The sequence below is a fragment of the Zalophus californianus genome, chromosome 1 (assembly GCF_009762305.2).
Source record: "Zalophus californianus isolate mZalCal1 chromosome 1, mZalCal1.pri.v2, whole genome shotgun sequence".
In the NCBI taxonomy this organism is placed as follows: domain Eukaryota; kingdom Metazoa; phylum Chordata; class Mammalia; order Carnivora; family Otariidae; genus Zalophus; species Zalophus californianus.
The window spans coordinates 4,070,655-4,096,724 of record NC_045595.1 but is presented as its reverse complement, the minus strand read 5'-3'; the positions used below and the strand labels follow the sequence as shown (position 1 = coordinate 4,096,724).

The following is a 26,070-nucleotide window of genomic DNA, read 5'->3' as shown; positions in this document are numbered from 1 at the left end:
AGAGAACATGAAAAAAGGAAAGGACCCAAGCGCTTAATTAACTGCTCATGCTTTTCACACCCATCCCTCAGAACCCCTCAAGGTAGGGATAAGAGTCCTGGTTTTGCAAATAAATGGTGGCACAGAGAAGAAAAATGGATTGTGACAACGATCGTATCTTCATGTACCAGGCGGCCTGCCAAGCCCGTTTCATGCAATCTCGTTTAATCCTAACACGAAAACACGGTCTTTCCTTCTCTTTACAGGATAAACAGGCCGAGAGAGCGTTAAACGTCTTCCGTGCCCAAGATCAGGCCTCTGAGACCCGGAAGAGGCCCAAGACCAGACACAGGGACGAGAGCCGCACTGTGCCTGCCTCCTGGCGAAGTCCTGAAGCTGTCTTCACCTTCTCCCCACCAACGTCTCACGTTTCTGCTCGCTAGCGCAACAGTACTTCCTTTTCCGTGCTATTTCCCCGATCTAGAGCTAGAGCTGGCAAATTCACAAACCGCTTTTTTTTTTTTAACCTCTGAACGTGCTCTTGGCACATTTGCCCAATAAACTAGACCCCTCTTCAAAGTGCGTCGACCCTAACGGGCCATGGAGCATCGGAATCTCCAGGGTGAGCCCCGCGGATAGCGCGGGCTCAGAAAATCGGCCGGCCTGGGCCCCAGTCCCTACACCTCGTCTCCACGGCCGTGTGACCTTGGCCGAGTCCCCCCACCTCACCCAGGAAATGAGGGCTTCCGGGTCTCCCGTCATTTTTGGAGGCTAGGGTGGGCCGCTAGGAGGAAGGCCCTCCGCGCAGTGGCTGGTGAGGAAAACGGGAGCCCTCGGCCAGGGTGCCCCGCCGCCGCAAGGCCGCGGCGCCTTCGCCGGTTCGCGCCCAGATAGATGTTCCTCCCTTCCCGGGCCGGCGCTGAGGTTCGCACCCGGGCCCAGCTGGGCTGGGAGCTCCCGCTAGGACCTGGGAAGAGTCGGAAAAGCCCAGAGCTTCAGGCCAAAGACAGGCCCCACAAGGGACCGGGGGCGGACCCCGAGGTCAGGGGACCGCAGTCGCGGCCGCCAGGACCCCCTTCTCATCTCCTGCCCGTCCCCGCAGGGCCCCAGCTCCACCTTTTTGAGACGCTCCATCAAAACGCTCTTGTTGCCGCTCGAGTCCAGATTCCGTTTCCTCAGCTCCGCCCGCAGATCGATCACCCGCAGGTCGCTGAGCCGCCGCGTCCCAGTCTCCGACGAGGCAGAGCTCAAAGCCGCTGCGCCCGCCGCACCCGAATCGCCTAGTCCTGAGAGAGTCTCCGCCATTCCAGGGACCCTGGCTCCGCCGCCCACTTCACACAGAACCGGGCCGGTTTTATCTGGGCACCTAGCACAAAATGGCGCCGCCTGCGAGGGAACCGCTCCAGCCGCCCTGGCGCGCCTCCCTTCTGCGCAGGCGCACCCGGCGCGGAGCCGACGCTGCCGGTCGCGTGTGCACATGCGTGGTGAGAGCTCACAGGGATGTGCGCAGGCGCATTGCATCTCGCCAGCCTCCCGCCGCGAACGGCCGTGACACATGCGTGCTGCAATTACGGCGCCTGCGCGTTGTGGTGGGGAACGTGCGGTTGGTCGCCGCGCGAGCGCGCGTGCTGTTAAGAAAGTTGGCATGTGCGGCACGCATGCGCTGCCGGAAAGCGGGGCGGGAGGAAGCGAGTGCGTTTTCCTCTTAGGCGGCGCCATTTTGTGCTCAGAGCCGCTACAGCCGCCGGGGGTGTGGGAAGTGGGTGGCGGGGACGCGAGACCTGGGATGGCGGAGACTCTGGCAGGGTCCGGCGAGTCGGGTTCTGGCACAGCCGCTGTCGGGTCGGGTACCTCGGAGGCCGGGACGCGACGGCTGAGCGACTTGCGGGTGATAGACTTGCGGGCGGAGCTGAAGAAGCGGAACCTGGACACGGGCGGCAACAAGAGCGTCTTGATGGAGCGGCTCAAAAAGGTGAGGCGGCTCGACGTCCCGGGGTGGAGCAGGAGGCCGGGGCACGCCCCCGCGCCGACCTGTCACCGCGATGCCCGGACGCGGGCGCCCCTCCACCATTCCCCCTTGTGACCGACCCCGGCCCGAGCTCGCGGGGACCAAGGGGCCCGGCTGTGTGACCTTGGCCGTCACCGCCCCTCTCTGTGCTTCGCCTTTGATCCTCCTTCCAGCTGGTCGCCTCAAGAGTGCTGAAAGCGCGTCCTTTTAGCCGCCGGGTGGCCGCCTGGACTTTTTTTCCGGGCTCCAGTTGGAGACTCGGTTCTGTGACCTTGGATAGGTGCCTTCTCCCTGCGCCTCAGTTTCCTCTCCTGGGGAACGGATGAGTGAAGAGTCTTCGCGGTCTTGCAGGAGAGGGGGTTGTGCTTGTTAATACTCCAGGACTTTTGCTCTTGTCGTGCCCTCTCCTCCACCGCCGTTCTTCCATGGCTTCTGGTTGGTGCCTCGTAGTTTTTCTCGCTCTACCTGAGATGTCTCCCCAACGTGCTTTCTAGAGTGTTGCTCCATCTCCTTGCTTTCCTGCACCGTTTTGTGTTTATGCCCCACCTGGCCGCACTCAACCCCACATTGAGTATGGAGGAGTAGCTGTCGCCCCAACCAGAGCAAGCTCGTTGCAGAGCTGGAGTTTACCATTGAGTGCCTAGTCCTGTGCCACACACACAGTGCCTAGTCCTGTGACACACACACACACACACACACACACACACACACACACACACACATTGAGTGCCTAGTCCTGTGACACACACACACACACACACACACACACACATTGAGTGCCTAGTCCTGTGACACACACACACACACACAGTGCCTAGTCCTGTGACACACACACACACACACACACACACACACACACACACACCACCCCACCCCCAGTCTGTCTACAGATGGTGGACCTAGTGTAGCATCTCTCTTACTGTTACTGTTACTAAAGTGGAGGGTTGGGCAATTTCTAGTTTAAGGGCCATTTCGGAATGGGTCATTGACCTGCACCCTGGAGCCCCAGTTCGCACATCCCTTTGTTTTTTGTGCTTAGGGCCCAGAGAGAACCAAGTTGTGCTAGGTTCGTCCTGTGCCTTTTGGGCTGGCAGCCCAGATAGCAGAACCAGAGTTGTTGCTCTTTGCAAGGAAGTGTTTGATTTTGTTTGCTGGGAAGTTGTTACTTAACAAAGAACAATGTGTGCCCTGCAGGTCTCCACAGTGTTGTAAAGTTTCATCTCTTCTTAATAGGCGGTTAAGGAAGAAGGGCAGGATCCTGATGAAATTGGTGTTGCGTTGGAAGCCACAAGCAAGAGGACAACAAAGAGGTGTATTAAAGGTATCTGCTTGTACTTATTGCTGCTGGAGGCCTGAGCATGTAGAGAACTTACTTACAGATCAGGTTTTTTAACACCATTTCTGCCTTGTGGGCCCAGAGAATGTCTTTGGTCTTCATTGTTCCCATCTAACAAGTAGGCTCGGTTTTCGCCACGTTACTAGTAGTTTTGTCAGGAGTGCTGGGAGGAGTAGAGAGATGTGCAAATGTTACGTAAATTAAAACTGAAACGTGTGTTAAAGACATTTTAGTTCTTGTCATTGGGATTCAAAAACAACCAGAGTAAGGCATGCTCTTAAAGCTGCTCTGAGCATCCAAATACACTACGTGACTTTCTTCCTGGGAAGTTGAAAAACGGGGTTTTAAACCAAAGAAAATGACACCAATCTGAGACAGAGTAGAACCCCCTATCTCTAAGGATACAAAACATCTTTGGGGGCGCCTGGGTGGCTCAGTCGTTGAGCGTCTGCCTTCAGCTCAGGTCATGATCCCGGGGTCCTGGGATCGAGCCCTGAGCGTCTGCCTTCAGCTCAGGTCATGATCCCGGGGTCCTGGGATCGAGCCCCACATCGGGCGCCCTGCTCGGCGGGAGGCCTGCTTCCTTCTCTCCCACTCCCCCTGCTTGTGTTCCCTCTCTCGCTCTGTCTCTCTCTGTCAAATAAATAAAATCTTTAAAAATAAATAAATAAATAAAAAAGAATAAAAAAAACCAGATCGTTGGAGTATTTTCATGCAGCCTATTTTTTTTAACCAGTGAGGTTTTGTTTTGTTCTGTTTTGTTTTTTTAAGATCTTATTTTGAAGTAATCTCTGCATCCAACGTGGGGCTCGAACTTACAACCCTAAGATCAAGAGTCATGCTCTACCAACTGAGCCAGCCAGGTGCCCCACAGTGAGATTTTTTTTTTTTAATTGAGATATACTTCGCATCTATAGAATTCACCCATTTAACAGTGTACACTTCGTTACATTTTAGTATATTCGCAAAGCTATGCAACTGTCAACACTATTTAATTCTGAAACATTTTCATCCTCACAAAAAGAAGCCCCCATGCCTATCAGCACTTGCTCCCCATTTCCCCCTCCTGCAGACTCTGGCAGTATGTAATTGACCGTTCTATTTCGTGTAAATAGGATCATGCAATATGTGGTCTTCTGTGCCTGCTTATTCTGTTGAGCATGTTTTCAAGGTTCATTCACTTTGTGACATAGATTAGTGCCTCATTTCTTTTTGTGGATGGTACTAGCTAATTTTAAAGCATTTAATTCCATAAAACTTTGAAACCTTGTTACCCTCCCTGGGTTTCATCCTCATTTTTATATGGGTGAGGACAATATAATTAGGACCTTCCCCGTGATGGGGATTATTTTCTTGAAAGGTGCCAACATAAAAATTGTCATGGCTGGACATACCCTGTTCATCTGAAGAAGAGTTAAGCTTAGGCCATGGAGGACATGCTTAGAAAGGGAAAAGAAACCAGCTTGTAGCCTTTTCAGTAACTCTAATTTACTTTTTATAAGGGCTTTCCTAGAAGGACTTTTGCATGACTCATCTGTTTAGAACTTTATGTGTGTTTTACTTATTTATTTTTTAGAATTTTATTTATTTGACAGAACGAGAGGAGGAACACAAGCAGGGGGAGTGGGAGAGGGAGAAGCAGGCTTCCCGCCGAGCAGGGAGGCTGACATGGAACTCAGTTCCAGGACCCTGGGATCATGACCCGAGCTGAAGGCTGCCTAACGACTGAGCCACCCAGGCACCCCTTTATGTGTATTTTAAAAGTTTAAACTTTTTGGTTAGGTTGTATAAAGGAGTTACATTTAAGGTGGATTTTAACACCTTGATGTGTTTTTGCTGCTCTTGCAGTGGTCAGGTATAAATGCTGACTAGTCAAGTGAGTGCAGACAGAGAGGTGTGTGTCAATTTAAAAGTTCTTAGTGGAAGTTTTTAAGGTAGGTGCTCCTTTAAAGCTTGAGAGGTTCAATGCTTACTAATCAAAGTGTTCTTGGCTCTTAACGGCGATCTTTGCATCATTAGACAAACCAAACCTTAGCCGAGTGCTTCCAATGTGTGTCTGAATGTCTGGATTATAGTTTAGGTCACGGTAAAACTGCCTGGAGTTACCATTTTGTCAAAAAAGCTTTGATAGTACTTACTTTTGTTTTTATAAAGGGATGTTGTTCCCAGTATAGATGTAGCTGGGATTAGAAGGGCACTGGTCCTTTCCCTTTCCGTTTTTACTGAGAAGTCACCAAAGGCCCAGACAGGAAACAGGTGGCCAGGGCCCTAGGGCAAAGGACAGCTCCTACAGGTGGTTGAGCTACCATATTCTTTGTAGGTGTCTGCACACATAGTTACATGAAGCACTGGACCCTCGTGGTGTCCTGTTCAAAATTAGGTCTTCAAGATTACATAAAAGTAAAAAGGGCGCTTGGATGGCTCAGTCATTAAGCATCTGCCTTCAGCTCGGGTCATGATCCCAGGGTCCTAGGATCGAGTTCCTCATCGGGCTCCCTGCTCAGCAGCAGGGAGCCTGCTTCTCCCTCTCCTGCTCTCCCAGCTTGTGCTCTCTCTCTCTTTCAAATAAATAAAGATCTTAAAAAAAAAAAAAGTAAGTTAAATTTTCTGAGAAAAAAACTTCATTATGAATTAGAACAAGAGAACCTCTTCTTGTCTAACTCATTTAAACAGGCAAAATTTTTGAAGCTTGTTGGGTATGTTTTGGAAGATTACAATTTTGAGTTAGGTTTTCTAGCATCTTTGTCCCCCGCCCCTTCAGCTTTTAGTTAGCTGAAACCAGGTCCTTGGAATTGGGTTCTGGCCTCTCTGCCCAGCATTTGTCATCCCCCCTCTCCTTTAGGGCACTTTTCGGTCTGCATCTGCATGTCTCTTGACATCCGTTGTGAGTACTGCCTGCTATTTAAAGGCCCTGAAAGTGGGTGCTGCTACCAAACATTTTTAGGACCTCTTTTAAGAGCTGAACCAAATTCTCATGTGTCAAATGCAGCTAATAAACCAACACCTAGTGGTGTTGTGGGGAGTATTAACATAGAGAGCACAGTGCCTGACACTTGGTAAAGCCACACATCTTGCATGAGTATTCGTAATGATGGTGCAGAAGGCGCTTCAGGGGTACACGCTGCACTTTGGGTCTTTACTCAAAGATTGCTGTCTCCTGTTTAGTTTTCTCATTTCATAAAATTATAAAAAGGGTATTTCTAGGCACTTTAGAAGTATGCATGTGAAAATGAAATTATCTCTAATGTTATCACCCTGTATTTTAACCCCTGTTGGTGACTGTCTGAGTCGTTCCTGTGTGTGTTTTATAAATGCATCTTCACACTTGATTGCATACATGCCGTTTAATAAAAGGAGAACTACTCTATATGGCTTTTTTGATTTTGTGGACATTTTCCTGTGTCATTTAATATTCTTTGGAAGCATAATTTTTTTTGAAGTTGTAAGACACTGTATGGTGGGCCACAGTGTTTTGCAAACTTGGCACTGTTGACAGTTTGGGGTAAGTAATCCTTTCCGGCCGGGCACTGTCCTGTGCAGTATCTTATGTTGAACAGCATTCCTGGTCACTACTGTAGCGGTTGGTAGCATCCCCGAGTTCTGACACCAGAAATGTTTCTAGTCATTGCCAAATTCCGCCCCACTTCCCCTTTTGAGGACAACTGGTATCCCACATACAAACAGACTGTCGTGATTTGTTTCCCTTTTGAATGTTCGGGCTGGCTACGGTTTCTAGATAGATAACTTAAGTTTTTAATTCCTCATCAAACATTTTAGTGCACGCCCTTATTGGGAGGATTTCTAGAATAAAAAGTATGCACATTTTTGAGGCCAGAACCTGAGTATTATCTGACTGAAAAATTATTTTGTCATTAGGACAAAAGATGGAGGAAGAAGGTACAGAAGACAATGGCCTGGAAGAAGATTCCAGAGATGGGCAGGTATGTGGCATCCACAGCAGAGACACTAGCAGGAGCTCCTTGACCAGCCACCCGGCCATTGACCCCTTTCATTCTCTCGACAGGAGGATATGGATGCAGGTTTAGAGAGCTTGCAGAACCTCGACATGATGGATGTGGGTGTGTTGGAAGAAAGCGAAGTTGAGAATAGCAGTGCTCCCGACTTTGGGGAGGACGGCGCTGACAGCATTCTCGGTTCCCTTTGTGATAGCAAAGAATACGTGGCGGCCCAACTGCGAGAGCTCCCGGCGCAGCTCACAGAACATGCTGTAGGTAACTTGAAGACATGGTGGAATGTGCCAGTAGCCCCAGGGCTCCTCGGGGGTCCCCGGCGCTTGTGGGCTGCCGCTGGGAGTCAGAGCACGCTGGCGGTTGATTAAGTAGTGCACCACCGCGTCAGCAATCACCAAAAACATGGAGTTCCGTGTCTCAAGCCTCGTGGTAAATTATATCCGTTTAAACCTCACGTAAGTCAGATTAACGAACAGCTAACTTCTCTATGACCCTGGGGAGTATTTTGATAAAAGGGTGGGAGGCCCTTCTGCAGCATGAGTCGTAAAAGGCTGACACTGTTGGTGAAAGTATTTTCCTTTGGAAAACAGGAAACAGAAAACAGTTGATAATCTCAGCATTCGGTCATCCTTTTGGGTTTTTTTTAAGATGTGCTCTAGGCACGAGGTTAGATGGTTCTATTAAAAGACGGGAAAGAGTGAAGGAAAGTGTTCGTGCCCTCAGAAGCACCCCTCCCATGAAAAGAAAACCACTCTTAATGTCCTCGTATATAAAGAAGAGCTTGAATTCTGTTTCCGATACTTCTTTCTCAAGCTTTCGCTTCTAGTATTTGGCAGAGAACTCTGGTGGCCATCTAAAAATGATTGCCATCTTAATCCTACTGCCTTGGCATACGCAGTCTCTTGGTTTCCTTGGTATTTTTTGTGTTTTGGTTTGGTTTTCCGTTCTCTCTTTCTCTCTCTTTTTTTTTAAAGGCACTAAACTGGGCAGGGGGAAGGGGGGCCCTTGTAGGACTGGACCTTAAACATTAAAGTTCAAAAGTCACAAACTCCAAACGTCACTGCCCCTCAGCCGGGGGTGCCATTGAGCAACTGACTTGCTGGTCTTGGCCTCTCTCAGTGTGATCCTGCTGTGTGTTAATTATTTCCAGAGCATGGACTTGGCTTCTTACCTTTTGGTTAATCCAAGCATCCCGGTCATAAGCTTCAAACCTGGGAAAGGGAAAAAAAAATACACTTGGGAAGGCATGTCTCTGTATTTCACTTAAGAAGGTAAAAAGCTTTCAAATCGAGTGACATTTAAGATAGTAGTTCAGTTAAATGTTTTAAATAAAGCACCTTAGATAAAAGTGTCCAGTTATTGTTATTTTTTAAAGTATCGTTGCCAAGTAAAATCGGAGAAGTGTTAAGTTTTTCCTTTTGCTTTTGAGCTCTGCTCTGGAAATAGTGTCCGGGCCACGTATGTGGACCACCAGGAAATAGACGCTGCCTGGGAACTGAAAGTGTACCTCCCGGGCCAGTGCTGACCGAGCACCTGCTATCTGTGAGACCCTCTCAGAGGTGCAATACCGCCCAGTCGTGGAGCAGGCAGGGAGGCCGGCGAGAAACCGAATAATCCAACATTGGACTTGCAGATGGTGGTGGGCAGCTTGAGGGAAGTAGACACATGGGTCCCTTAGAAACTGGTGAGGTGTAGGCCTTGGAATTCACAGCTCTGTCTCCACTGAGTGGTTCTCTGTTTTGTCTTTCAGGTGGATGGGGAGGGCTTCGAGAACACTTTGGATGCTTCATCATTGGACTTCAAAGTACCTCCGGTAAGATACCATTCTGGTGCTGCCTGGCTGGAGACGTTATGTGAGTGGTTGATTTTCCGTAGTGAAAAAGGATGTGTGTCTGTGTAGAAATGATTCTGTGTAAAAATGATTCGTAAATTGAGCTGAGTGCCTGGGGTAAGAGGCTGAGCCAAACAAGTACAGTCCTATTGTTTGCATTCGGTGGGGACGGTGTTCATAGCCAGCAAGAAAATGACTAGAAAAGTTTGTTGAGGGAGAAGTTGAGGTGATTGGGCCGTAAGGCTCTTAGAGGAAACCCCACCCAAATTGAGGTCTGTCCCATGGGTCTGGAGTTAGCCCAGTGAAGGGGAAAAGAAGACCTTGGGCAAGGAGGGAGAGTGGCTGAATGTAGGGACGGAGGACGCAGGGTGGGGACAGAGAGGCAGGGGTGAGGTTGCAGACATGGATGGGCGTGACTACCCGCATCTGTGGGTCAGGGATAGGGTTTGGCCCATTGTCTTAAGTACAGTGGGAAGTCATGGGAAGGTTTTGGGAGGAGTGCACAGATGGTTTTGTTGACAGGTTCCAGTTATAAATAACAGTTTATTTGGGGAGAAATCGATCTTAAATCTGGTATGAGATATAAAACATTCGCCGTCTGTACGACCTTTTGCTGTGGCTGTCTTTGCCCTCTCCAGAGGCCACTAGGTCAGCTCAGACTTGGGGTGGGGTGGCCAGACCCTCCGGGGAGAATTGAACAGGCCGAGCGTCACTGCCGCCTGCCTGGCTTTGCTGGGGAGAGGCCAACAAAATGGGCTTGTCCTCACCGAACCATCCCAGAATGGAATACCGTTGTTTTGAGTGGAGAGAGTTGTTTGAAACAAGTGTTTATTCACGTGTGATTGAAGCTGCGTCTGCCAGGGAAGTGTGTTGGCCCAGTTTTTAAGTGCTTTGTGGAATTTTTTCTCTTTCCTTTTTTAAAACAGGATATTGAAGAACCTCTATTGGAGCCAGGTACTGATAAGAGAAACACGACAGTTAATGGTTTGAAAGTTTTCCCACTCTTTTTTTCAATCTGTCTATATATTCTAAGCTGTGTATGGTCGTGTAAATGATTTTAATGGTGGACAATCCAGATCGTACAAGGATCAGAGATTGGAAACCCACTCGTATCACCAGATCTGTGGAAGTGCCGTTCTGGTTTCTGGAGGTCAAATGTATTTGGTGAGATGTAGTGATTATTTTCATCTCTCTAACCACGTAGAGGGGCATTTAAGTAATTCCCCCGGTGATTCTTCCATGTGTTTCTACACATGAAACAGATCTTGTGATATTTTGCTGCAGTCTTTTTAATTACTACAGTTAAGGCAGGATAAAGCGGTTGTCAGGGCACTTATAACCCGAGAAGTGACTGGATTCCAGAAGAGGAAACAGAGTCTCTTCAGGAAAATTTCCCAACGCATTACTCCCCTTGTGGACTGCGTTTATCTCCCACCTCGGAAGAGTTTCTGGTTTGCGTATTGGACTGTTCTGTTAAAAGAAATTCAAAGAAATTTGGAAATTGAGCTGTCATCAAATGGCGATCGCATTCGGTTCGGCACCATGGACATTGGAAAACTAAGTCTGAAGACCCACACTTGAACAAAAACATGAAGAAGACTGTCGAGAAGCAGCCACGTGGTTGTAGGTGTTTGAATCTGTGGGGGCCTTTTCTCTTCCATGTAGCGTAGCGGCTTACTGTAGCAGTCGGTTGGAGTGCAGGTAGTGTAACCGGTGTAACTTTGTGTACCCGCGGGTTTTCCAATCTCTGTGTAGCTAGCAGTTCTCTTCGTGTTAGTGTGGCAGCCGTGCCAGTTCCGCATTTGTGATTGCTTTATTTCCCTGGTAATTAAACCTTGTGCCATTCTATTCCTGTTAAATCCGTAGAAAATGAGAAAATACTCGACATTTTGGGGGAAACTTGTAAATCTGAGCCAGTAAAAGAAGAAGGTTCCGAGCTGGAGCAGCCCTTTGCACAGGATACAAGTAGCGTGGGGCCAGACAGAAAGCTTGCGGAGGAAGAGGACCTTTTTGGCAGCGCCCATCCGGAGGAGGGTGATTTAGATTTGGCCAGCGAGTCAACAGCACAAGCTCAGTCGAGCAGGGCAGACACCCTGTTAGCGGTAGTGAAAAGGGAGCCCGTGGAGCAGCCAGGCGATGGCGCGCGGACGGACTGTGAGCCTGTAGGGCTAGAGAAGCCAGTTGAGCAGAGTAGTAAAGCCTCAGAGCACACGGAAGCCTCTAGCGAGGAGGCCGCGGAAGCGCCCCCGGAAGCCTCAAGCCCAGACCCCAGAGATAGCAAAGAAGACGTGAAGAAGTTTGCTTTTGAAGCTTGTAATGAAGTCCCTCCGGCTCCTAAAGAGTCCTCAGCCAGTGAGGGCGCTGATCAGAAAATGAGGTTTGTTTTTTCTCAGTTTTAGACCAGACGCTATCTCCTTTTCATTGGTCATTTAATGACACACATAAGCTGTTTTTTCTGCAATTGGCCAGCCAGACTGATGCAATTGTAGTTTACTTCTAAACCATGTTTTATTTCTCGTTGTGTATTTCTAATGGGTGAATCTATTTCTTTTCTTTTTCTCAACCTACTATGGTTGTGTTCTTAAATTGTTAACGGCTATCTTCAGCTAAATCCAGTTGACTTTTAAGAATCTGACATTGTATTTTGGGGGTCACATTTCCTAGAGAAGCTTGCAAAGGTGTCTTAAAATTTTATTTCAGACTAATTTTCTGGTAGGTATTCAGTTTTTAGCACATACCATACTTTTAATTTAGTTCTCTTTCGTTTTGTTCCCATCTGAGTAACATTCGCTTTTGTCTCTAGCTCTTTTAAGGAAGAAAAAGATATAAAGCCAATCATTAAAGATGAAAAAGGTATGATTTAACTTATGTGGCAGGGACCCACCTACGGATCCCTTACTTGGGGAGGGAGGGGCTTTCAGGTACCCACACTGGGGATCCGGTGGTTGGTTTCATGGAGGATTAGTGGAAGTAATCATCTAACAGTATCTTGAGAGACTAGATTGAAATGTTGGTGAGCTTTTGTGGTTTATGTCTCTGTTGTGGTTTTCGTTTATGGGATAGTGAAAATCCCAGTGCACCGCGTCACATTACAGTCCCATTCTGCCCGTTAGAATAACAGAACAAGATTGCAGAAACTGCCATCCCGGTTGAGAATTGATCATCAAAATTCATTTTCGTTTGTAACTGACCAGGACCTGATGATTCCTTGAGTAAGGGAACGGTTTCTGCAACCCGTATTTTTTGCCTTCTGTCCTGTAAATGCTTAGACCAGGAGAGTTGAAGTGGGAGGTAGCTGGGGTCTAAGAGCGGGCTGTGTCCTGAGGCAGGTCGTGCTCCCATCCGGCCTGGAGGCCAAGCCTGACCCTCTCCCTCCTGCAGCAGGTCGCACCAGCAGCAGCTCTGGACGGAACCTGTGGGTCAGTGGACTGTCCTCCACAACTCGAGCAACAGATCTGAAGAACCTCTTCAACAAGTATGGAAAGGTGCGTGCCCCCCCCCCCCTTCTCGCCACCCAGCCTCTGGCGTTAAATAATGAACTCAAGACTGTGGAGAGTTCTTTCTTCTATTGTTAGTTTTGTTGGTGGTCTTTTTTGTGTGTGTGTGCGTGTGTGTGTCTGTGTTTTTCCCTTTAAAAAAACAAAACCACAAGGGAGAAAAGGCTTACCTGGTTTTGGGTAGTGTGCCTTGTTTTCCTCACTGAGAGTGGGTGATAGGCAGCAGATAGTTCATCATGTCACAGAAAATGTATATAAATAGTTACAGTCTGAACATTCTTATCATTCTAATTTCTCTTAAACTTATTGTTTGGCTCATACAAAACTTAAAGCCTGCATGCTGAATTTTTTTCCCAAACAATAAGTGAAGAGTTGGCTTTTAATATTCCTGCATTTTTAGGGGTGCCTGGGTGGCTCAGTCGTTGAGCATCTGCCTTCGGCTCGGGTTGTGATCCCAGGGTTCTGGGATCGAGCCCCGCATCGGGCTCCCTGCTCTGCAGGGAGCCTGCTTCTCCCTTTCCCACTCCCCCTGCTTGTGTTTCCTCTCTCACTGTCTGTCTCTGTCAAAAGATAAATTTAAAAAATCTTAAAAAAAAAAATTCTTGCATTTTTAAATACACGGTTCGAGAACAGGAACATACTGGTTTAAGAATAAATCAACAAATACTCGGTCCACAGGGGCAGAAAGAAAATAATACCATTCAGAAGCCTTGCAGGGACTCGAGGACATTTAAAACCCAATTTTTGCTGTCTTGGAATTAGATAATGAAACAGTCTCACCTTCAGCCAGGAGGACCACCCTGGTCCTATGGGTGCCTCTGGGGGCGTGGCACCCCTTGGCAGGGATTTGCTGCAGGGAGTCCAGGCGGAGCTTTGCTGGATGTCCTGGCTGCCGTGGGCATTTCTCTGCCCAGGTCTGTGTCCCCAAGTAGGAGTTGGCGAATGTGTTCGTGACTTAAATGGACAGGACCCAGAAGAAGCATTCATGAGGTGAATTTTTCTTCACGGCGAACGCCTTTCAGAAGGGCTTAAAACTGGGAAGCCGCAACCCATCCTCAGTAATCTTGACTTCCTTCTTGATTGAGGCGCCAGTTGTGAAGCGCAGCAGCTGTGAGGGCGCTGGCCTAGATCTTACAGGCTGCTGGAGAGATCATTTAAGTAAATACAGCACGTTACAAGGGATTCATTTAGGGATGTTACAGCCTGCCATCAGTGTGTGGGACGGAGACCGAGTTTAGATGGGGGTCGTGGGTTCAGCGCACCTTGCTGAGTAAGTGCTCTTTAAGCCGAGGCCTGAGTAATGATAGAGTTGGCCCTGCCCACAGAGCTCGGCCTTGAACTAAAGCCACGGGACTTAGGCAGGTGGTGGGACGAGTCTGTAATTTGGGTGAACTAATCAGGGACGCCTGAGTGGCTCAGTTGGTTGGGCTTCTGCCTTTGGCTTGGGTCATAATCCCAGGGTGCTGGGATCAAGTCCCATATCGGGCTCCCTGCTCAGCGGGGAGTCTCCTTCTCCCTCTGCCTGCCTCCCCCCCTGCTTGTGCTTGTGCACTCTCTCTTTCTCTCTTACAAATAAACAAACTCTTAAAAAAAAAAAAGATGAACTTATCAAAGGCTGCTGTGAAGGTAGAGGGCAAGGCCAGGGACAGGTGAGGTGGTCTTGGATTCTGCTTTCAGGGCTGTTGGAAGTGATGTCCTTGCAAGGATAATTAGTTTGATGGGAAGGTCACGTGATCCCATCATTGGCTCAGCCCCCTGACCTTGAAGAGAAGGAAGAAGGGATAGCTCCCTCTCTGAAAGAAGTGACTCTCTCAGAATAGTCTGTCCCCTTTGGCCCTGTATGGGGTGCTCTGGACAGAGGGGGGGCTTTCCTTTGCAGGGAGAGCAGTCTCCTCCATGTCTGCAAGTGGAAACATGGACACCAGGGTCTGCTGGGAACGTGAAGATGATGGACGCCCCACCCCCACCCCACCTGCATCGTCTCACAGCTGGGGACCCTGAGGTCCAGAGAGAGGAGAGGCCTTGCTCACGTTGACCTACTGAATCACAGCTGGTCAGAGCCAGACCCACTAGGGCTCTTGTGTCCTGATCAGGGGCTCTGCGCTTGCATAGGTGCTGGCTCTACTTTCATTTCTCTGGAATGTCCTGCAGGAACATTTACGTTTAACGCGAGCATCGTATAGTGGGGTTTAAATCTGCCATCTGGCTCCCTGTCTGCTCTCTGTTCTGTTTTTTGGATCACTTGCTTCTCTGTATTTCCTGCCTTTTGAATTGAGGGTTTTTTTTGTTTTGTTTTGTTTTTTAAAGATTTCATTTATTTGACAGAGAGCAACAGCCAGAGAGGAAACACAAGCAGGGGGAGTGGGAGGGGAAGAGAAGCAGGCTTCCCGCGGGACAGGGAGCCCAATGTGGGGCTCGATCCCAGGACCCTGGAATCATGACCTGAGCCGAAGGCAGACGCTTAACGACTGAGCCACACAGGCGCCCCAAGTATTTTTTATTTTAAGATTTCATTTATTTATTTGGTAGATAGCAGGAGCAGGAACACAAGCAGGAGAAGTGGGAGAGGGAGAAGCTTGGCTCCGTGCCAAGCAGGGAGCCCGATGTGGGGCTCCATCCCAGGACTCTGGGATCATGACCTGAGCTGAAGGCAGACGCCTAACTACTGAGCCACCCAGGCGCCCCTGTGTTGAGTATTTTTTATGATTTGTCGCTTACCAGCTGGAACTAGTATATGTCACTAGTGTTGCTGTATCCTGGTTTGTTGAGGGATAAAGTCCCCTTGCTTATTTGATTTTTTTGTGTTTCTTGATGGGGACATCTATCCCTGTGAACTTCGCGCTTAACTGCTGTTGCTGCGCCCTGTAGGTTTTGCTATGTTACCGTTCCTTTTCATCTGTCTCAAGGTATTTGTTTGTCTTTTGGTTTCTTCCTTGAGCTGTTGGTTGAACTCTAACATTTTTCTTTGATAGCTGCGCATAGGAGTTCTATCACAAGGCTTAATGCAGTCTGTCCTTCAGTGATATTCCAGTTCCCGGGGGGCGTTCGAACCTGGAGACGGTGCGCCGCCGTCCTTCCCTCCCAGCCTTTGTGGTGGTGTCGTCACGGCTTTAATAAACAGCATAGTACGTTCTTGGTTCATTGATATGTTGGTTAGTTGTTTGGATTTTGGTGTGTTTGTGGGTTTTGTGGGGGGTTTTTTTTGTTTTTTTGTTTTTGTTTTTGCTTTAAACATTTATCTTGTAAAGAGATACGTAAATAAGGAAAAGCACGGGCTGTTAGTTAACTCCATGTTTCTTTTGGGGTGCTCTTTACTCTTGTTGATACCCAAGTTCCCACTGGGTATTGTTTTCCTCCCTCTAAACTTTTCTTATAGTACAGTGTTGCCAAGGATGAATTTCTGCATTTTTTGTAGATCTGAAAAATCCTTCTTTTGCCTTCATTTTGAAAGCTGTTTTTTGCTGGCTGCAGAATTCCGGGGTTGGTTATTTATTTATTTATTTTTGGTCTAGACAGCAGTGCTGCTCCCTTCTTCTGGCTCATGTTGGCTCACCAGTTGGCTGTGGGTTTCACCTTTGCTCCTTAGGGCACAGGTGTCTTTCTCATCTGGCTTACCTGGAAGGTTCTCTTTATCACTGGTTTGGAGCAGTTCATGCCACAGATGTGCTATGGTTTCATCCGCTAAGGTTTTCTGTGCTTCTTGCTTTTGACGACGCCACAGGTGGTCCTACAGCCCACTGATGTTCTGGTTCTGTTTTGGTTTGTTTCCGTCTTTTTTCCTCTGTTTCATTTTGAGTAGCTTCTGTTGCTATGTCTTCAAGTTCCCTCATCCTTTTTTTTTTTTTTTTTTTTCCCCAGTATCTGGTGTCCGTCCCATCTCATGTATTTTCCATCTCCAGAATTTGAGGTCGGGTGTTTTTAAATATCTTCTCTTTGTTTACCTAACATGCTCAGTGGTTTCTCCCAACTTGTTGAACGTTTAGGATATAGCTAAAATAACTTTTAATATCGTCACGCATTCTGGATCTCGGTTGGTTGGTTGGTTTTCTTCGTTAGAGTCATTTTCTCATTACTTGGTTTACCTTGTCATTTTTGATCGGACACCAGACGTTGTGACTTTCCGTGTTGTATTCTAGTTATTCGTGTGTCCATGTCAGTGTTCTTGAGCTTTTGCTGGGACATAGTTCAGTTACTTGTTCCTCCCCAGGTTTGCTGTTAGGGTTCAGGTCAGCAGAGCAGCCTTAGTTCAGAGCTAGCTTTGTCCACTCCCCAGGCAGCACCCTTCTGAGGTCTCAGCCTGATGCCCCATGAATTGCAAGCTTCTCCATTCTGGCTGTCGGGTTCACTCTGTAAAAAGTGAATTATTTGAGACCCCTGAGCCTGGGGATTGTTTGCTCTTAACAGGTGGTTTTCTCCTTTGCCTCTCACATGGGTGCTGCTGAGAGGCCCTTTGCAGCTCTCTGGGGCTGTCTTTATGCAGCACTTCCTCCCTGGTACTATGATTTCTTGCCGCCTTGATTTCTTCAGACACTGAGCTGTGCTCAGCTCTCGGGTACCACCTCCCACCCTTACCTCAGGTCCTCCCTGCCCTTGGCCGGGAACCTCTAGGAAGTAAGCCAGGGTGACTATACGTGTGTGTGTGTGTGTCCCTTTCCCTTGGAGGGGTCACCATCCTGTGTGGCCTGGTGTACAGTGTCTGAAAACCCTGGTCGCCTACGTTTCCTCTAATTTGTGAGGTTTTTTTTTAGGCAGCAGGAGGGGTCATGCTTGGTGCGCCAACCTGTCTGGAAGTCAAAATCCAACTGGAGAAAATGATCCAAGTGGGCAGTACTTTTGATTAATCAGTTGTGGTTTGTGGAGTTTTAAATGTCTTTAGCTGGGATGCCTGGGCGGCTCAGTCGGTTAAGCGTCTGCCTTTGGCTCAGGTCATGATCCCAGGGTCCTGGGATCGAGTCCCGCATTGGGCTCCCTGCTCCGCGGGGAGCCTGCTTCTCCCTCTGCCTCTACCTCTCTCTTTCTCCATCTCTCATGAATAAATAAATCTTTAGGGGAAAAAAAAAAGTCTTTAGTTTTCCCTGTTCATATTTTGTCACTCTGAGGGCTGATCTTGTATCGAAAGCAATTGTATTTTGATAGGATGAGGTAGAACCACTTTAATAACTGATTGTGGCAAACCAACAATTTGTGGAGAAGTAAAAACTAGTGGAAAGAATTCTGATGATCAGGTAACTGCTAGTCATTTTTGACAAATTGTGTGGTGATTTATATGGGAAGGTAAGCATGTCCTTTCTCATGAAGGTTGTCGGGGCCAAAGTGGTGACCAACGCCCGCAGTCCCGGAGCTCGGTGCTATGGATTTGTTACCATGTCGACATCTGATGAAGCTACAAAGTGCATCAGCCATCTCCACAGAACTGAGCTGCATGGAAGAATGATCTCCGTAGAGAAGGTGAGGCGGCTCTTGCCTGTTATAACTTACCGAGTTCACGAGCGAGGAGACCCGGATCGTGGGCCATTTCTAATCTGTGTTGTATTTTAGGCCAAAAACGAACCTGCTGGGAAAAAGCTGTCTGACAGGAAAGAATGTGAAGTGAAGAAAGAAAAATTATCTAGTGTTGACAGACATCATCCTGTGGAGATCAAAATTGAAAAGTAAACTGATTATTTAAAACCCTTCTCTTAAACTTCTCTCAGGGTCGGGGGGGGTGGGCTGGTCGGGAAGAGGGCAGGTGGCAGCCGCAGGGTCGCTCAGGCAAACTCTTGTCGTCCTTGCCGCAGGCAGCCTCACCACCTTCTCGCTTACATATCACATTTGTGCATCTTGCTACCACTTGCGCGTTCGGGTTTCAGTAAGGGTCCCTGCGATGTAACCCGTAACTCTCAAAAGTGTATTCACAGGAGCCTTCGTAAGTATTTACGTCCAAACGACTTAGTGGGCTGTTGAAAGGAAATAACACATCTGAAAGGAAAGAATAATAATTTTACTTCACTCGGGTTCTGGGTCCTTGCATAGCCACTCACACCATGGAATTGTTCCCTAACCCAGACTGGTCTTCGTGCAGTCCTTGTTTTTTATCACAGGAATGCAAGCTGAGCTAATATCAAAAAGAATGACTTCAAGCTAGTAGTTTGTGCAGTGTCAGGCAGTTGTCAAATATTGCTGTGTTTCTCTCAAAAATGTAAGGTATCCCAGGGTACCTGTGAGTTTCCTGTGGCACCCGGGAGGGTACCTTGGCACAGAACTTTGGGGTCTCTGGGTCTGAGATACCGTCTATAAAGGATGGAAATTGGGACAGGTCTCTCAGAGCAGGTATTGCTCATTTTCTCAGAATCGTCGGTGTATCCTCTGGAGAAGGTAGATTTCGGTGATGTTCCTGACGGTGGTGCAATTCTCGGTGCTGAGTACATTAAGTTTATATTGTCAGTACCATTTACTTGCCCTTCTAGGGCTACTTTCACTCTAAAGATTGAACCTTTTGCTGACAATCTGTCAGTCTCAGTGATTCCATTTTGCCTTTTTTTTTTTTTAAGATTTTATTTATTTGAGAGAGAGCATGAGGGGGGTAGGGTCTGAGGGAGAAGCAGGGATGTGGGACTCAATCTTGGGACTCCAGGTTCATGACCTGAGCCGAAGGCAGTCACTTAACCAACTGAGCCACCTAGGAGCCCTGCCATTGTTTCTTATGTTAAAACGTACAGTCGAGCAAATGTGTGGACTTCCTTGATATGCCTAAGTTTACAACTCCCATTCTGAAAGGTATAGTTGCCAGTCTTCATTCCAAATTGGAATCTGTTTGCCTGTGAGCAATGGATGTCAGATTGTGTATTTACAGGCGAGACCTGTAATTTTATCAGCAGCTTCTCCAAAGACGTGTTTTATCAGCAGTGCTAAAAAAAACAAAACAAAAACAACCAAAAAAACTGTATTTGTAGAATATTGGTAGCTGTTCAGAGTTGTTCAGGGTTCTTGGTGTTTTGGAATGCATTTCCTTTATTGATTTTCTGACCACACGGTGAGACGTGTTTGCGGGAGAAAGGAAGGGGGTAATAACTAGCTCACCCGCATCAGGTGGTTCGATTGATCCCTGGAAGAGTCCTAGGTCACAGAGGGAACAGGCTTCAGAAAGAGAAGTGCCCGGCTAAAGAGGACCCAGCCCAGCTAGGAAGTGGCAAGGCCAGGATTCAGTCTGGGCTGGCCACCCCTAGCACTGAGGCACATAACCAGGTGATGAACTTGGTATGTTTAAAACCAGACTGCCTTCAAATGGTCTGACTGGGAGGTTGAGCATTTCAAAATATGTTTTAACCATATTTTTTTCTTCCAGTAAACCTTTGTTAACCTTTTTTTTGACTTTAAGAATTTTTAGGTTCAGGGACGCCTGGGTGGCTCAGTCAGTTAGTGATCTGCCTTCAGCTCGGGTCGTGATCCCAGGGTCTTGGGATCAAGTCCTACATCGGGCTCCTTGCACAGCGGGGAGCCTGCTTCTCCCTCTGCCAGTTCCTCCCCCTGCTCTTGTGCATGCTCTCTGACAAATAAAATCTTAAAAAAAAAAAAAGGATTTCTAGGTTCAGTAGTCAACCTAAGTGAAAAATAGAAACACTTTTCCAAAGAAGTGTCTTGTTTTCCCAAGTTGGATGAATGGTGATTTTTATATAGTTGACATTTGGAAAGTCCACACAAATGTCAAGCATAATCCCACTACCCGAGGGGTGACCCTCTTTTGTGTATATTTTTCCAGCCTTTGTTCATACTTCTATGTTTGTATTTTAGAAATTACTTTTTAACTTGGTGTTACAGGAGGTTGCTTTGTGTCTAGGCAGTGCCCTGTGAGTACAGAACAAGCAGGGGGTCTCCTTGGAGAGAGAAGGCGCCACCCCAGAATAGTGGGAGACGCACATCAGATGTAATTCATTGTGGCTTTACTTGCAGCCACGTAGTCACCGGAAGCCATCACTGTCCCTCCTAGAAGGGACACGGACGGCTGTAGCCATTGAGGGGGAACCAGATCCGCATGTATTACCCACGACAAAGCTGAGGGGAGACATGCTATAGTGCAGCGTGCTGAGTGCCGTCCCAGCCTCGCGGGGCCTCAAAAAGCATAGGCATGGGCGGTGGAACCCAGTCATTGACGGTAAAGTAAGGCCCAGTAAAGGTGGTCGCCCCAGGGAAATTATTTGAATAAGTTGACGCACCTACAGTGTTTGGGGTTTTGTGTTTGTTTTTCTTAAGCAAAACCAACACGCTAAGACAGTTCTTGATCCTGGTACACACCATCAATTATTATGGCATGTGTTTACAATTTAAAATATTGGGGGTGCCTGGGTGGCTCGGTTGAGTGTCCGACTTTTGCTTTTGGCTCAGGCCATGATCTCAGGGTCCTGAAATCCGGCCCCTTCAGGCTCCATGCTCAACACAGTCTGCTTGGGATTCTTTCCCTCTGCCTCTCCCCCTGTGCATTTTGTCTTTCAAATACTTATTTTAAAAAAATTTATTTTTACTTTTATTTTTTTTAAGATTTTATTTATTTATTTGACAGAGACAGCGAGAGAGGGAACACAAGCAGGGGGAGTGGGAGAGGGAGAAGCAGGCTTCCTGCCGAGCAGGGAGCCCGATGCGGGACTCGATCCAGGGACTCCAGGATCATGACCTGAGCCGAAGGCAGTTGCTTAACCAACTGAGCCACCCAGGCGCCCAATTTAAGGTTTTCTTAAAGCAAATATTATTTTAATTTTTTTATTTAAGATTTTACTTATTCATTTGAGAGGGGGAGAGGGCATGAACACAAGTCGGCAGGAGGGGCAGAGGGAAAGGGAGAAACAGACTCTAAGCTAAGCACAGAGCGTGATGCAGGGCCTGTTCCCAGGACCCTGAGATCACGACCTGAGGAAAGGCAGATGCTTTACCTACTGAGCCACCCAGGTGCCGCAAAGTGAATATTATTTTAAAGATGACAGCTCCGGGGTACCTGAGTGGCTCATTCAGTTAAGCATCTCTTTGTTTTTGGCTAAGGTCATGATCTCCAGGTTTGTGAGATTGAGCTCCAGGTCAGGCTCCACCCTGGGAATGGAATGTACTTAGGATTCTCCCTTTCTTTCTCCCTCTGCCTCCCCGCCCCCGACAGACAGACAGACAGACAGACAGACAGACACACACACACACACACACACCCACACACCCACACACACACACACCCACACCCACACCCACACCCACCCACCCACCCTCTCTCTCTCAAAAAAAAAGACGACAGCTTTGTAGTATGGAACTTGAGAGAGGAAGAGTGAGCTGAGAGAGGTTTCTTTGGACAACCTGAGCTCTGCCTGGGTTGTAGGGAAGAAAGGGCAGGGAGTACTGGTTAGGGAACCCCGAGGGGCCTGGCTTTCCCATCACATTGTGGGCATTTAATAAGTGTGGGATTTAATTACCCGGGACAAACAGCATTAGGGAATACGGGAGACAAGTGTGAGTGGCAATGATGATTTAGTTCACCACGTAGAACAAAGTTGCCTTCGGTTGAAGTGTTACAGTTTCCACATGAGCTGGAACGTAGCCATCTTAACTCCCCCAGAGTATGCAGAAGTGACCAGGTGCAGCATTCAGGGTGGGTGGCCCACTGCTTCATGTAGCAGGCACCTCGCATCCTCAGGCTGTACCTCTATTCTATATTATACTGAATTTATTTGGAAAAAAAAAATTCCACCTGGAGTGAAACACTTAAAATCGGTTTTTTGCAAGCATTCTTTTCTAGTTGGGAGCATCTCTCATGTGCCTGTGTGCTGTCTTGCAAACAAGTGTATCAAGCGGTTCGGAAAACCGTCCACGAGCCTGCAGTTCGGTGCTGCGTATTTCTAGGTGTAGCAGAGAACTCCGGGGGGAATAAGGGCTGTGTCTCGAGAGGGTATTAGATCATCACGGCAGCTTCCCAGGAACTATCCCCGTCCGCTTGCTGCCCAGCTGGCTGGTTGTGTATGGAAGTCCCTAAGTGTGAGCTGCTGCCAGAGTCCCAGGAACTTAAGTGTGATGACTGTGTTTTTAAATAGAACGGCGATTAAGAAGGAGGAGAAGATGGAGAAAAAGGAGGAAAAAAAGCCTGAAGACATTAAGAAGGAAGAAAAAGACGAGGATGAGCTGAAACCAGGACCTGCAAATCGGTCCCGAGTCACCAAATCAGGTGAGCAGAGCCTGCCCAGGGCTCCCCAGGAGAGTAGAGCCTGGTGGGAGGGGCTGGGGGGGGTGTCATGGAGTGAGTGAGCCAGTGAGGGAGGTGTGTGCTGGGCTATGGGCTGACTGCCGGTTCTGTTGATTGGCAACTGATAAAGCAGCAGGGCCTCAGGGGATGACGTGGCTTGAAGGAGTCTCTGGTGACATCACACACCTGGAGGTGTTCCGCTCCTTGATTGACGGTCCCTGGCGGCTCAGGGACCGGGCTGCTTGCTCTTCCTGCGTACCTTTGGCAGATGTGCAAGGGAGAGGTGGCCCAGTTCTTGTCACAGATTTGATGCTGTTCTGCAACTTGTTCTGCACCTTCAGATTGCCATGAGGCACCACGGAATGTTTTGTGGAGAAAACAAAACCCAATTCTCCCCGCCCCTCCCCCCCAGTAAAACAAAACTCAGCCATCTGGAGCCTTGGAATTTGGTACAGCGCATTACAAATTAGGTCTTAAGTGTTTGGGGTAATTTACTGGCAGTCTCATGAGGAACGTGTTTTTAAAATGTTCAAGTATTGCAAATCTCCTCAAATCAGTAATAGTCATGGTGGTTAGAGTCTGGTTATTGTGTCATCGAGGGGAAGAACCCGTTTGGAAGCCTTTATTGCTGTATATGAATGAAGGGAAGCCCAGCCATCCGATTCAGAACACAAGGGCCTGAATTCTGCAGAGCTTTCCAGAATGTGGAGGAGGACTAAAAAATGGAAACTGGTTATCCTGGAGCCCCTAGGATTGAGCATTTGGATAAAGGAAGCTGGTGGGTTGGATGTGTTTGTGTTGCAGAACGCACCTTGACTTAGATTTACATAGTAAAATGCAGGGAAATCACAGCCACTTCATCCCAGGTGAGCAAAGACCTGTGAAGGTACACCAGCTGCTTCGTGTCCGTAGTGCACGCTGCAGGTCAGAACGAGGAGGAGAGAGGAGGTGCGGAGGCTCCAGGGGTTCACAGGAGTCCCCAGAGGGAGCAGCGAGAACCCCCAGTCAGCCTGTTTTCAAAGATCGCTCTTTTTTTTCCTGAAGGAAGCAGAGGAATGGAACGGACGGTCGTGATGGATAAATCGAAAGGAGAGCCTGTCATTAGCGTGAAAACCACAAGCAGGTCAAAAGAGAGAGTAAGTATTGCTTTCTCCCCAAGTCGGGTGGATTTGTGGGTGGTTTAACGACCACTTTGATTTGCATTATGAAAACAACGTTGTCTCGCCTTTAAAAGCTGAAGAGTCTTTTGAAGTGTTCAGAAGGCATGTTATTAACTGTTTCGATTGTATGTACACACACAGAGTTAGGTTCTACAGCTTATTTCGAAATAATACTTAATGTTTTTACTTTCCCTGATGTGTTGACCCTTCGCTGGTTCTTTGTCGGATTATACCATCTTCTTGAAAGAAAACCGGTTCACAGAAAGCCCACCATTGGGTAGCTTGGGCAGGACCCAGGCTGTTCAAGTCAGAAGGCAGGCTCTGCTCCTTGGTTGACCTAGTGCTAGTTGATTCACTTCTTGTCTTGATCTGTTAGCCTTCTGTGACGTTAACGGGAAAGAAAAGAGTACACTGCAAAACTGACTTTCACGTTGTCAGAGAATGGACCTCCATTTCTTAAGTGGTACACAGCTGGACAAACTAGTGGCTTCTCATTTGTTTTTTTCCACCTGGAAAACAAAACCCTCTGCTTACCAGCTGAAGGTTCTAGCTGAAACATTCCTGAGGAGAGCTGTCTGTCCTCTTGGAGCGAACTCAGAGCTGTCGGTATTCATCCAAGAACATTTTGTTGTGGAGGGCTGACTTTTGAAATGAAAACTTGGGTTCTCGAATACAGTCATTCATAATGTCTTACGGGCTACGTGAAAACCATAAAAAGAACTATAAAAATAGAGAAATCTAAAGAAAGTCCCCCCAAAACCCCGTAAATTTACCACCTGAATAACTCTGAAGTTAGGAAAAATAGTAATAAAGTGTGCTTGCTTAGAACCTTGAGGTCATGTAGGAGGATGACAGCATAAGAACAGAAGCCTCTTTGCTTTCACGTGGACTCCTCGCTTCCTTTCCAAGGGCATCGCACACACGACACGGCGTGTACGCTCTTATTTCCAAATAATTACGGAGTCACAAGAAGTTGCCAAAATAGTATGGTCTATGTACCCGTCACCCCGCTTCCCCCAGTAGTTTCCGCTCACATAACTATAGCCCAGTTTCCAAGCCAGGACGGTGACGTTAGTCTGTGGGGTGTGCGTGCGTGGAGTGCTAGGACTTTCAGTAGTGGTGGAGTCCACGTGAGCACCACCGCCGTCAGGATCCAGGGCCAGACCGCAGAGATCTCCCGCTCATGACCCACCCTCCCGGCCCAGCCCCAGCCCTGGGAAGCTGGTCCTCTGCTTCCCATCTCTGGAATGTTGTCCCAGTGAGAATGTAGCACGTGACCTCAGCATGATGCCCTTGAGAGACGTGCAGGTTGAGTGTGTGTGTGTGTATGTGCCCTCTTTAAAGCTGTGTTTAGCTTCCCCTCTCTTCCTCGGCACTGCCTGCGGAGGTGGCAGCCATCTGTTACTGGGCATCATGGCTGCCCTCAGACCTCTCGTGAAGCCCAGGATCATTAAAAAGAGGACCAAGTTTATCTGGCACCAGTCAGACCGATATGTCAAAATTAAGCGCAACTGGTGGAAACCCAGAGGCACTGACAAGAGGGTGCGCAGAAGATTCAAGGTCCAGATCTTGATGCCCAACATCAAGGGAGCAACAAGAAAACAAAGCACACATTGCCCGGTGGCTTCCGGAAGTTCCTAGTCCACAGCATTGAGGAGCTTGAAGTGCTGCTGATGTGCAACAAATCTTACTGTGCAGAGATTGCTCACAATGTCTCCTCCAAGAACCGCAAAGCTATTGTGGGAAGAGCAGCCCAGCTGACTATCAGAGTCACCAGTCCCAATGCCAGGCTGCACAGCGAAGAAAACGCATAGTTTGTTGTGCACGTCATGTTCGTGTTAATAAAACCATAAAACTACCAAAAAAAAAAAAAAAGTTTACTGCTGCCCTGTGATCTCTTACCCGGTCCCTCGATTAGGGACACTTGCTGGTGTCATGGCCCCTGTTGAGGACTGCTGTGTGGCAGTGTTGGTGTGCACAGGCCGTGGCGGGCTCCAAGTTTTAGGTGCCGAGGAGCACGGATGTTATTTTCTGTAACGAATGTTTTCCGAGTGCCCTTCAGAAAGGGAACAGGATCCTGTCGTCCCTGGGTGTGTAGA

The 26,070-nt window shown here is 48.0% G+C and overlaps 2 protein-coding genes across 9 annotated transcripts in view; one reads left to right on the top strand and one right to left on the bottom strand.

The window, feature by feature from the left end:
- Nucleotides 1-1,407, bottom strand: part of SAFB (scaffold attachment factor B) — a 36,346-nt gene extending 34,939 nt beyond the window's left edge. For 2 of the 4 annotated variants that reach the window (XM_035722263.1, XM_035722264.1), the window contains exon 1: nucleotides 1,096-1,406. In XM_035722263.1, the coding sequence (XP_035578156.1) occupies nucleotides 1,096-1,284 (189 nt within the window). In that variant the 5' untranslated portion in view covers nucleotides 1,285-1,406. Of the gene's footprint in view, nucleotides 1-1,095 lie in introns of all 4 variants that reach the window. The other 2 variants (XM_035722262.1, XM_035722266.1) reach the window with 2 other exon arrangements.
- A 275-nt stretch (nucleotides 1,408-1,682) lies between these two features.
- The window catches only part of SAFB2 (scaffold attachment factor B2), a 32,818-nt gene continuing 8,430 nt past the window's right edge, over nucleotides 1,683-26,070 (top strand). For 2 of the 5 annotated variants that reach the window (XM_035722275.1, XM_035722270.1), the window contains exons 1-13: nucleotides 1,684-1,951; nucleotides 3,221-3,308; nucleotides 7,200-7,264; nucleotides 7,348-7,551; nucleotides 9,045-9,107; nucleotides 10,052-10,079; nucleotides 10,992-11,502; nucleotides 11,929-11,978; nucleotides 12,507-12,610; nucleotides 17,921-18,070; nucleotides 18,161-18,273; nucleotides 22,663-22,793; nucleotides 23,856-23,947. In XM_035722275.1, the coding sequence (XP_035578168.1) occupies nucleotides 1,766-1,951; nucleotides 3,221-3,308; nucleotides 7,200-7,264; nucleotides 7,348-7,551; nucleotides 9,045-9,107; nucleotides 10,052-10,079; nucleotides 10,992-11,502; nucleotides 11,929-11,978; nucleotides 12,507-12,610; nucleotides 17,921-18,070; nucleotides 18,161-18,273; nucleotides 22,663-22,793; nucleotides 23,856-23,947 (1,785 nt within the window). In that variant the 5' untranslated portion in view covers nucleotides 1,684-1,765. Of the gene's footprint in view, nucleotides 1,952-3,220; nucleotides 3,309-7,199; nucleotides 7,265-7,347; nucleotides 7,552-9,044; nucleotides 9,108-10,051; nucleotides 10,080-10,991; nucleotides 11,503-11,928; nucleotides 11,979-12,506; nucleotides 12,611-17,920; nucleotides 18,071-18,160; nucleotides 18,274-22,662; nucleotides 22,794-23,855; nucleotides 23,948-26,070 lie in introns of all 5 variants that reach the window. The other 3 variants (XM_035722272.1, XM_035722274.1, XM_035722273.1) reach the window with 3 other exon arrangements.